At 37.4% G+C, this 12,434-nt stretch overlaps 1 protein-coding gene across 1 annotated transcript; it reads right to left on the bottom strand.

Annotated features, from left to right (window-relative positions):
* Positions 1-1,987: 1,987 nt before the first annotated feature.
* On the bottom strand, positions 1,988-10,018 carry LOC107667333 (complement C1q-like protein 4). Its single transcript, XM_016458962.1, has 2 exons — positions 9,441-10,018; positions 1,988-2,167 (listed from the first exon to the last, which is right to left on the bottom strand). Exons 1-2 carry the CDS (start codon positions 9,972-9,974, stop codon positions 1,988-1,990), a joined length of 714 nt encoding a protein of 237 aa, XP_016314448.1. The 5' UTR covers positions 9,975-10,018.
* Positions 10,019-12,434: the final 2,416 nt, after the last annotated feature.

Genomic DNA, 12,434 nt, shown 5'->3' with positions numbered 1-12,434 from the left:
ATGTTTTTATTTATGTCTATTTGGAGGATGTGTTTGTGAGAATCTTTCACCCTTCAATGTTTTCTCAAATGACATCTTAAAGTCTGATTGTGAGGCCTTACCTACACAAGAAATTCAAGCTGTAGAGACCTGCAGTGTCAGTGTAGATTGACAAAACAGTTAAATGTTCTCTTTCCTAACCATGTTTCTGTCAGAGTTATCACAAATGTAGAAAGTGTTGGTGTTGCTGTCTAGCCAATCTCTTTGACCTTTTTACTATTGTCCTTCAAAGGATGCCCAGCCATCTATCTCCCCTCATTACCAAGGAAATGTGTATGCATCTGGTTGTGTGTGTGTGTGTGTGTGTGTCCCCATAACGTGATAAATACCAGGTACACACACACACACACACAAAGAAACTGGATGTTTTCAGATTACAGATGGATCAGGACACTTTTAAATGTTTAGTCCACAAACCAATCCTACAGGATGTTTGCGGAATTAAACATAGAAAGACTGGTTATATCATTATCATATAATTATCATTTATAATTTCACAATAGTCTCAAAGTTCCTCCAGTATAAACACTGTGTACATACTTAGTAGACATAGAGGTTAAAACATACAGTTTCCATGCCATGAAATGCATACACCCTTTTCCCAGTTATGCACACACATACACATGATGCAGGGGGAGAATGGTGATCTAGTAAAATGCAACAAGATAATTCTGGGTAATCCTTAAAGGTAGTTTTCTTTTTAGCCTACACTCTTAAAAATAAAGGTGCTTCAAAAGGTTCTTCAAGCGATGCCATAGAAGAACCATTTTTGGTTCCCCAAAGAACCATTTAGTCAAAGGTTCTTTAAAGACCCATCTCTTTCTTACCTTTTTGTAATCTGAAGAACCTTCTTTCGCCACAAAGAACCTTTTGTGAAACAGAAAGGTTCTTCAGATGTTAAAGGTTCTTTATGGAACCACTTAGACAAAAAGGTTCTTCTATGGCATCGTGAAGCACCTTTATTTTTAAGAGTGTAATGGATGAGCTTTGCACACAACATACTGTAATAGTGCCAGACACTGTAATTTTAAAATGAAAAATAATCAATTAAAAATATCAACTAAATATCAACATTCTCTTCATCATTGGTGAGCTCAAAATCAAAAAATAAGACCCGGACTACATTTTTCTCATGTTTCAAAGTTAATTGTCTTAAAAGTAGCAAATACACCATGGCCAGACCAAGATGACTGTTAGCAAAGTCAATACAAAGTGTCTACAACTTGGTTAAAGTCAACATGAAATCAAATTTGAAAAAACCCTCTTTAGTTTCTTAATACACATTCATGGTGTTATTGTGATCAACTCATCTGTTCACAGTATTTCAAAGAAAAAAAGTTTGTCTACATAATCTTTCATCAAAACATAATAACTTGCTTAACCTCCAAAATACATTTAGTAAGTAGTCTTTTCTTATCAAGAGCCATTTTTTGCTACATATGTTACACTGCAATTTTTTTTTAAATCCCTATCTTTGATTGTTTTTTTTTTTTGTCAGCTGTTAAGATTTGTTTTCAGAGAATGTTTGTAGTCATAATACTATGGAAGATTTTTATGCTTATGTTTTATGCTTATGCTTAAACTTAAAATTTGTACATTTTGACCAAATGTACATTGCGTACCTGTCATAGACAGACCACTTTTTACAATCCAATCAATTGGCAGTGGATAAAATCAAGTCCCAGCATACTTTTTTTCTCTTTGAACATCCTGTTTCACTTTGAATTACATCATATTAAGAAAGTAAAATGGGTTGTCACTGCTGTTGACTTTGTCACTATAATCAGAAAGCATACTCTCAGTTTTGAAGTAAATTTTACAATGTTTCCTCTTGAAGTTATATCACATGTTGTATTGCTTGAATCAGATGTTGCTGTCTATCAGTCAGTCTGATTTGATGGTGTTAAATATGTGATGATATATTATAATTTTTGTATGTTTGTGTATGTTAGTCGGGGTAGATGAGAAAGCCACTGAATGTGCTGTATTTGTTGGTGTTTCCTCCATGCACTTTTCCGCCATCCAACTGCACACAAACCTCATCTCCCACATCTAAATGCAGGATCACACTGTTAGAGGCGTAGTCATAATTCTGATCTGCGTCCTGAGCGATCGCACTGGCCCTCACCTGAGAGAGGGAATGAGAGAGCAAAAAATGGTTTTAATGTTGGATAAAAGAAAGAGTAAATCATAATAATTAGGTAGAGAGAGAGGAGATAAGTGTTCAGGGAATAACAACTTGAATTTTGTCTTTTCATTACACAAAGCTATTGTATTGTTTTGAAACTATATAGCACACGAGTTGCATGGAACACATTTATGATACTTTTATGCTGCTTTTGCAATTAAGTTTGAAAACTTCAGTTAGAAAGCTTCTTTCTAATATATCAGTCTGCTTCTTCTCATCGTCAGTGTGCAGATGCCTTTAAATCCTTTAACCTCAATGGAAACCGGCAGTCCCTCTCATTCTAACAAACAGTCTTTCCCTCCCGTCTTATGATTTCTCGTCTCCTCCCTAAGTATCCTATGGGATACACAGAACAGAGAGAGAACAAAAGACCAAGACAGACCAAGGTCCGAGGGAATAAGGCTTATTGATCTGTGTGTTGCATGTGTGTGGTGTGTAATGTATAAGGCTGTTAAACACTGTGGTCTTCAGTCTTTCACAAATGTACTAATTTGTTTAATTGTTAAACTCATATAATACTATTTATTTTGCATATATCCCAAGCTTTGGCAATACTGAATTACTTACAGTCATGCCAACAACTCTATTCTGTTAAAAAAAAAACAAAAAAAAACATGGACGATAAAGCAGGGAGGAGAAAAAAAGACCTAACATTTGATTATTTTTTGAACATCAGCATTAAAATAAACACATCTGTCTTGAAACATTCATGTCAAAACACTGATTAATGTCTATGCTTCAACCAAAGCCTAATTTTTGACTGCTAATTAATGCATGATCTTAGCATATGTAAGAATCAAAGCATAATTAATGCATCCAGTCCTGTGAAAAATTAATAAGTGTAATTCAAATTTATTTAACCCTCACTGCTTACCATCCAAGGTCTGCTACCATTAAAATCTATAAAATATTCATCCCTTTTTAAATTCTAGTTTATCCATAAAATACTTTTTACTTTTTAAGATTAAATGAATTTCAGTCGCGTCTCCAAGTGATCGACATTTTCTCGAGTTGTGCTTAATTCTTCTCACATCATTAATTATCCCTGTCTTCCCCTCATCTTTCTTGTCCCAGCACCTCTTCCCCCGTATCTGTTCATTCCTTGCAGCATCTATCCATCTTTTTCTGCTGGGATCGTAATAAAATGCAGGTCACGCGCGTGTCTCCACTGCGCGTCTCGTGTTGGCACGTGTCCCTGTCCAGTCTAAATCGGATTGATTAACGGCGCGAGGTGGCAGCTCCCGCGGGAGGCCTGGGGCTGCGTCGGGGCCTCGCTAGCTCGGTAATTGCCCGGCGCAGTGCCTCGGCTGTTGCTCCTAATGGCGCCCACTCCTCAATAACTCCACTGTATCACAATAAACGGAGCCTCGTACCGACCACCAGTCAAATGGAGTCACCAAGTATTAACTGGGTGTGTGTGTGTGTGTGTGTGCGAAATAGAGAGACTTAGCTGGCATGTGCATTGTATTGTTTCCCCAAGTGATTTCAACGACCCGTTATCAGATTAAATAGCAGCCCTTCGGCTTAAACTATACAGACAGTTTCTGACAGAAACAGCGTGATGATAATGCAAACATATTCGTTAAATAAATTCAAGAACCAAATAATACGTCCAGAAAAACATTCAATTGTCAGAAGTGAAAATAATACACAGAAATGTATACAAATGATTGGTTGCGAACCTAATTTATTTTATTTGACTTTTATGAAAGCCAATAAAATATACATGTCACAGGGCTTACAGCTGCTTTTAAATTTCTTTCCTTTTTTTTTCCAAGAGTGTATTTATTTTAAAATTGTTACTTTAAAAATAACTATGGACTTAAGCTGTGCTGCACATAATATTCCTAAAGTTTCATTACTAAGTAAATTTCTTATCATCAAATAATACTACTAATAATAAAACAAAATTTTTTAGAATGTCAGTCCTCTCGCATACACAGAGGGCATGCAGCTTTACCACAGTGTGTAACCTCAAAATATATAATGTTCTCCATTGCTAAAGGTTAACACTGTGATTTATGAATTCAAGAATGAACCATTTATCTTCTGTAATTTTGTATTCATACAAATCCCCTGTTTCTGAGTAACATTTAAGAGGCTAATTGGTTACACTGCAGGGCTCCCGATATGACTGATTTTACTTGAAGTAGCACTTCACTTATCTGATGGAAGATGTATCTGATTTTTACAAATATGTCTTGGTCAGAAACAAGCCTTGAAGGAAAGAAAAGGGAACTGAGAATGATCAGTTTTGTGACATAATCAAAGGTGGACATGAAGAAGCCATGCAAATTTAACCTCTTTTCTTTTCTATCTTTTTTAAAATCCCCTCTGTTTTTCATGTTGTCAGACAATATGTACATTTGTGCAAATCTGTGCAAACAATCTTTGTTGAATTGCAGAGTGAGAAAATGTGGGAGCATTGAGGGAAACTACTTTATGAACCAACATCAATGAGATAAAACAAGAATGAATGAAAAGAATGTGCCAAATTGTTTGCCACAAACATTTCAAACAAATTTGCCAGCATTTCCAGGCAGCATGCCATAATTCTTCCTTACTGTCAGTCTCTTTTTACAGTCCCACCTCAAGGTTAAAGGCTCCAGGTGTGTCTTTCTCAGTATGTCCTTTAACTGGTAAAAATCACTATACTTGAGAATCTAAGTGCCTTGCATGCTACAGGTTCATATATGTATGTTTTGTACAGTATGTCCTCTCCTAAATGGACCTCCTCACAAACACTGACGTAATCTCAGAATTTGTATTCGATCGACCTTTTTGTTCATTCAAAGGTCAGTGAAAGCACAGGGAATGAGAGCTATACAAAAGAAGAAAACAAGAGGCTGAGAAAGCGTAGATCTGTAAACAGGGAAAAGGGGTGTACAAGTGTCTGTTGCAACAGATGCAAAAACCTGTCAAGGTACTGTGGGATTACCTCATTAACTATATTAATTAATTAATTGGAGGATGTAAACTCATTAGCTTCTGTGTAATTGACAGGATGTTCGAGGCTTTTCTAACAACTTCTCTGCATCACACCTTAATTAGTGCCGCGTTACTCTGACGAGACCAGAGAGAGGGAGAGATTTTCGAATGAGACAGGGAGGTGAAGTGCTAAAGATGAACCCAAAGTAAAAGCTAGTCGTACAGTGGGATGAGAAGAGACATGTTTACATAACCAAGAATCAATTACTGAATTAATTAATCGAATTTGTAACGAGAAACAAATTGGCTGGGTATTCTACTTGAGTGACATTAATTTGTGGACGTTGCGGTCCCTGCTGCACCCCTCATGATGCTGTTTTCGTTTCTTATTCAGCCCCATGCAATCTATCCCTTCCATGAGGAGCCAAACTTCAACTAATAAGTGGCATTTCACAAATACATTAATATTAAGAGTTCTCTAAAAATAAAACTAACTGCCACAATCTCGCTGAAGTTACAACAACATTTTTGCCTGTCTCAAAGTGTGTTGGAATCTACCTGTATTGGATAGAAGATCATATACTATGTTTGTAGTATCAGCTTCTGCAAATCTATGACCTGCAAGGAGGTCAGTAGTCCTTTCTCGTTCTCTCTCTCACTTACACATGCGCTCACACTTTCTGTCGTTTTGCTCATCTATCTTACTTACACTGATCTGATGCTGTCTGTCTCTGGCCTCGCAGTAACACTTTCTCCCGACCTCTCTGTCGGCTCTCCACTGATTAGCCATCCATCTTCCTGTCCTCCGTTCATCTCTCTATCATCCCACACCATTTTACTGCCTCCTATTGCATGCCCTGCTCATCTGGGTGGGCTCACACTTTCAGGTTTTGCCCTTGCCGTTTTCATTTGCCTTTTCATTTTAAAATAGCTATAATAAATATAGCGTAAATATTGTTTTACACCTAAAACAACAGTGATATGGGCAAGTTTTCCAACAGCTTCCTTTTCAAAATAAAAAGTCTTTCATCGTTTACTCACCCTCATGTCGTATGGCTTTATTTCCTCTGAACAAAAAAGAAGATGGAACTGAGTCAATACACTGAAAGTCAGTGCACTGTAAAAAATAAGTTAGAGATTTTGCCATTCAACTATTTTTTTTGTAGACATAACAATTTTTTATAAATTGTCCAGAAAACAAGACAATTTAAGTTTATTGGACCTCAACTAAGCTGAAAGCTGAATGAACTAGTATAACTGTTGTTTCAACTCAAAAACGCATGTTGAAACAACTGCTTTACACCGAGAAAAAAATTAAGATAACAAAAAATTGTAAGGAAGTGGGGTAACAAAGTTTTTAAGTTGATTCAACCAATAGTTTTTTACAGTGTGGGGTCCAAAACAACATTGGACCCCATTGATTGTCAATTTTGTGTGGAAAAAAAAACACTTTTCAAAATGTCTTTGTATTTGGTGTTCCACAGAAGAAAAAGGTTTGGACATAAGGGTGAGTAAATGATGACAGCAAATTTCATTTTTGGATGAACTATCCCTTTAAGAGCGAATCCAAACTCATGTTGGTGCAGTTGTGTGTATGTTTGTGAGAATGCTTTGAGAGGACCTTGAGATGGGTTAAATAATTTAGCTAAGGCGAGAGATAATTAATGAGGGCAGAGATAGACATTTGGCAGAGTGTGGCTGTGTGTGTGTTTGTGTGTGGCCCAGGTGGAAAAGAGGGAATCTCACCTTAAAGACATGAATGATTTAATACAAGAGGAGATCACTGGAATGACAATATATGCAATACAGCATGCCATACACTGCCTAAGCTTACTCTCCTCATCTTCTCACTTTCTGCATCTCGTCCTCCACTTAATGAAGGCTATGTTGAATCCCGAGCAGTCTGGATTTGGCCTGTAGCGCATGAGCTACTGTACAGTATATTCAGAAATAAAATGTTTTTAGTCAATGAGTAGCAGAGACATTCTGCTCCTCTATGTGACAAACTGAGTAACAGCATTAACAAAATTCAGTATTTTATTGATATTGCAATTATAAAGTCAATTCGGGTAACTTTTGATCTAATATTACAGTCAAAAAGTGTCCCAATTTGCCCTTAAACTAAATTCAAAAAGCTTCATTGTGCAGCAGTTTCTCAAATGAGATTTCCATCTGAACAGAACCTTGAAAATGAATTTTAATGGTTTATTCAATGTATTTTGGTTCATATTCTAATATTAATCTAATATTTTTTACATAAATATTACCAGTTACTTTAGATGTTACCACTTCAAACACATTTTTAGGGTTACCTAACAAAGCATTTTTACAATGTATGACAAACACTAGTTTGATGTTTTTATTTTATTTTATTGATTTATTTATTGGTGAAAATATAAAATTAATATATTTTTTCGTAAATGTTTTAAAGATAAATCCACTGCATGAGTTTGGCTTAGTTTGGCTTCACATGCAGAGCTTGTGCATTTGAATCAGTAAATTTAGCTGAGAAGGTTGATATAACTAGTTCCATCATTAGTATTTCACAGATGCACTCTTTGGATCACAAAGCTGTGGATTCACTACAATCAGTTTCTTTTGTGCTAGATCATGTATGATGAACAGACAAAGGGCATTAATTGCAGGTGTTATGTCATGTTAATGGCAGTGTGATGAAGGGAAGCTGACAGGTTGCTACAGAATCATTAAAGGGTTTTCATCACTTCCTGTCAGATATATCTGTCACAAAGGGCCAAAAGCTCCAGGAATCTGCGTGTGTGTGTGTGTTTGTCTGTGTGAGGAAGACAGAGACACTGTGTGTATGTAAACACATGTTGCCAAGGGAATTTTTTATCTCTGGATAATCCCCACTTTCTGTTCCACTACTAAAAATCAAAACTGAGCGGTTGAGTTGAGAGCGCCTGAATCCCAGATCCGTGTCATATTTCACCAGATGGAGAGGTTTTTTCTCTCCTTACTTTTTCATTTATTCTAAATCCACGGGTCCTGTGAGGACTGTCTCCAGCTGTTGCATTTCGTTCCACTCCGGAGAGAGTCAAAGAGAGAGCGTTTGCTTGTTTGTGTGTGTTACAAATGTCCTCTTTTCATTGGAAACCGTTAGCCTTTTGCTATTTCTGGCTCTTACAATAAAAACATAGTTTATTCTGTTAAACAGTCCCAAATGGACTGTTCAAAACACATTTAAACCCATTTGGCATATGCTATGCTCTTTGTAAGGTGTCATTGTCTTCTAAATCTGCATGTGTGTATATATATACAGGTGCATCTCAATTAATTAGAATGTCGTGGAAAAGTTCATGCCAAAGACTTAAACTACTTCAGTCTGTGTGCATTGCATTTATTTAATACACGAGTTTCACAATTTGAGTTGAATTACTGAAATAAATGAACTTTTCCACGACATTCTAATTTATTGAGATGCACCTGTATATATATATATATGTTTGCATTGTCTTTTTCCCCTCTGTAGGTATCTAGTGATAGGCTGAGAAAATGACTGATGAATAATTGAGTAGCTGCCTAACTGGATCCTATTTGAATGTTAAATGTATTCCTTAATCCTACCGGTGAATCTAATATTTGTTTGATATTTCAGTCAAATCACACTTTTGTTTTTTACAGTTCATTCATGTCTGACTTAGTCAAGATGAAGTAGCTCTAAAAACTTAGTTAGCAAACTCTACCATTGTGCAGAATGAACCCAAAGGCTGTTTTTACCAGGGAAGTACAACACTAAGAGTTGAACAATTGTCTTTCAATTTATGAGTTGGAATTTGAATTTAATTGGTCTCAGCCCACAAGAACTCAAATTGGAATGACAGGAAAAGGAATTTACTGGATTGCAATTCAACACAGGGATTCTGGGAAATAAAGTCTTCTTTTGCCATGGTCCACAAAAGTTAATATAATTTAAATATGGTTAATAAGCTGATATACTATCTGTCTGTCTGTCTGTCTGTCTATCTATCTATCCTTCAATCTATCTATCTATCTATCTATCTATCTGTCTGTCTGTCTGTCTGTCTGTCTGTCTGTCTATCTACTTTTTTCAAAACTTTCAAACAAGGATTTGGCAAGCTAACACTCATAGTTTGTCTTGGCAAACCTTGCTTTTCTAGTTAAACTGCATTGACAGTTTTTAAAATCCTGTTTGCTACCTGAATATAATTTAGGAATTGAATTGGAATTTAAAAGGCATTCTCAATTCAGATCTAAATAACACAATCTTTGTGTACACACACACACTCACAGTCACATCTCCTACCTGTCCATTTTTCTTGAGGTCGGCCCACATACTAGTTCCATCTCCGCCCCTCATGAGCACGTGATAGGTGAAGAAATAGATTCCAGGAAGAGGGCAGGTGAACTTGCCAGTGGTAGGCTCATAATAATTCCCTACATTTGTCACCACATCATCAAACTTAAGTATCTCACTCCCCTCATGTTGCTTGCGAAGACCAGCATAAAAGGCAATTTTGGGGCTGTAGAACGATGGGATGTATCCTCCTGGGCCTGGACCTGGAGGTCCAGGCGGACCTGGTTTTCCTGGTTCTCCAGGTGGCCCACGTGGGCCTGGTGGCCCTTGGTTTCCACGAAAACCCAACTTGCCTCCCCCTCTGCGTCCAGGGGTGTCGTGAGGTGGAGGCGAAACAGATGTTAGTTCATTGGTGGGCGTTAGAGAGTCACAGACCATCTTGCAGCTTCCAAGCATCTCGTAATGCGTACCTCTGCCTCCAGACCCACCCAGTTTGGTGCTGTGGACCAGCAACGGAATAGCAACCAGTAGTACCAGCACCATGGCCACACCCACTGCCGCGCCAATAACGCGCTTCCTGCGGCTGAGGCGCGAGGCAGCGATAGAGAGGAAGTTCTCCTCCCCTTTAGAAGAAACAGGCCCAGCCAGAATGAACTCTGGGAAGGAAAAAGCACTAAGGTGAGATAGAAAAATTAACGAGGGAGTAAAATACGTTGAAGAGTGGCTTGTGTCTGAGAAATGAGCTAAAAGAAATTGTTTTTCAATATGAAAAATCCACTTTCAACAACAAACAAATCAAATATCCTATATGGAACAAAGTCTTAAAGAATGTTTGTCTTCATTTCCTTTCAAAAGTTTCAATTTCTGCTATTTTCCCCTTCTGCTTTCATTTACTTCAAAATCATAATCACCAGCCCACTAACCACTACCTCTTCTGAGTGACACACACCGGACCCGGTTATCGCTCCATATAAACAGCAATTCTGGATGATCCAGCGGGTTTATATTGTCATATGAATATATATTACTTGTCTGATATAAGCAACATGGGGGATTTGGTTTCTCCAAATGTTCGTCCGTGGACGGAGATTCTATCAGGTGATGTGGAGGTGTATTTCTCAGGGGGTGCTGTATGGTAGTGGCTTCTCCTTATAGATTGGTGGAGTGACAACGGTGTGGCTTATTTTTCCATGAGAAGTTCAAGAAGCGTTCTGCAGAATTCCCAGAAAAGTCCATGTCCACCGCAGCATTTAAACAAACTCTGCCCCTCCTCTCACAGAAGAAAGCTGTGATTGTGATTCATATTGATCCAAAACAATCCACGCTGTATATTATTTAGACTTTTTGAGACAGTCTTAAACCTTCAAACGCATAAGTTTACGTTCTTCGCTTGTAAACGTCCTGTAAGCCCGATGGTAAATGGATGGTAAGATATAATTTTAAATTAGGCTCACAGCACTCTGGGTGATTTTCAGTCCCTGCTGGTCTTCATCAAACGTCAGCTGAATAACATTCAGGTTCCAAGATCAACCAGCATCTTGACATGTTTCTCACTGAGTTGAAACATAAAAAGACCTAAATTAGATTAACTGGAAAACTTATGGCCCATCTTTTAAGAGCTGCCAATGGATCCACTGATGCTTATTGAGAATGTGCTATGAGGTTATTTATTTCTGTTCAATATTAGGCTTTTCACAGAAAAAAATATGCTTTTATGCACAAGGCCTCCAAAGTATGGTTGCATATGTATTTTAATAATCATTGTTATTTAACTGACTTTAATCATGCCATCAGAGTTTGCAGAAACATCACTATATGCGCATATTAACTTTTATATGGCACTATGTAGGCTGCTCATTAAACCACTATCAAATATGTTTCCTTATCTTTTTTTTTTTTTTTTACATTTTGATTCCATCCAGTTAAAAGGCAAATCATGGAAACAATCTATTAAAAGTTTTTAACACATTTCTGAGAAACAAATGACCACGGCAAAACAATTCTACCTACCTTACAAGTTTCCAGAGAACATGAAAATGGATGAGTAACTCTGCACGACACCGCAGCTCCTCTCGCGTGTGCGAACAGCTCAGAATATGTCAGAGAATCTCGCGCCTTTGGGTTTTTCTTTGACAGTCACTCTGCTCTGACCGTTGTCAGCTTGAAATATCTCGTCTTCTCCTTTTGCCGCTTCTTTGCAACCTTTTCTGCTTCTTCAAGACAGTTCACTTTACAAGCCTACTTCTATCCTATCATATCTTTGGGGATCATTAAACTACTACTGGTGCTTGCAAAAATTATTTAGTAACCAGATTACTGTTTAAAAGTCCAATATGGCAATATTTTTGTTAAGATATTATCAAGAAGCAACAGTTTCTCACTGTTCGATTTCTGTGAGGAAAAGGCTGTTCCACCCGCGGGATGTGTGTCTCGCGCTCCCCCCGCCCTCCACACAATGACGCGCTCGCGCTCACTCGCACCAGTCTCTGCAGATCAAGAAATCGATTTCCCGAGGAGATGTGCATCCTAATAGGGTTGCTGTCTACCCAATTAGTACTTATAAAAATAAGTCAGGTTGTACTGGTATGCTGTCATAGCAGGAGTGAGGGATGGTCGCAGAATACGCAGAATTACCGACTGTAAATTAGTTGTCTATAACTACTAGCCTGTATAGGGGAATGCTGCTGAATTGTTACATATTCATAGACGTTTAAGATGTACATGATGATTATGCATCATCCAATATATTACTAAGGATTTAATGTAATCAATTGGTAATTTTGTTATTTTTGTTGTTATATAGAAATCACACACAGGGTCCATTGCACTCTTAAAAATACAAGTTCTTTATAGGTATCAATGATCCTGTGAAAAACTTTTAAAATCCATGGAACCTTTCCATTGCACAAAACATTCTTTTTTAGTGGAAATAGAGTCTTCAGATTACTGAAATGTTAAGCACTAAGAAAAAAAAAGGTTATTTTAAGAGCTGTTCACTGAAAC

This window comes from Sinocyclocheilus anshuiensis, unplaced genomic scaffold (assembly GCF_001515605.1).
Source record: "Sinocyclocheilus anshuiensis isolate Anshui unplaced genomic scaffold, SAMN03320099.WGS_v1.1 scaffold964, whole genome shotgun sequence".
NCBI lineage: Eukaryota > Metazoa > Chordata > Actinopteri > Cypriniformes > Cyprinidae > Sinocyclocheilus > Sinocyclocheilus anshuiensis.
This window is presented reverse-complemented; position numbering and strand designations above follow the sequence as displayed.

Coding starts and splice junctions, on each gene's coding strand:
- LOC107667333 (XM_016458962.1), bottom strand. CDS start 9,974: ATGGTGCTGGTACTACTGGTTGCTATTCCGTTGCTGGTCCACAGCACC. Junction 2,168..9,440: donor ACCTCAAGAAAAATGGACAG/GTAGGAGATGTG, acceptor TCCCTCTCTCAG/GTGAGGGCCAGTGCGATCGC.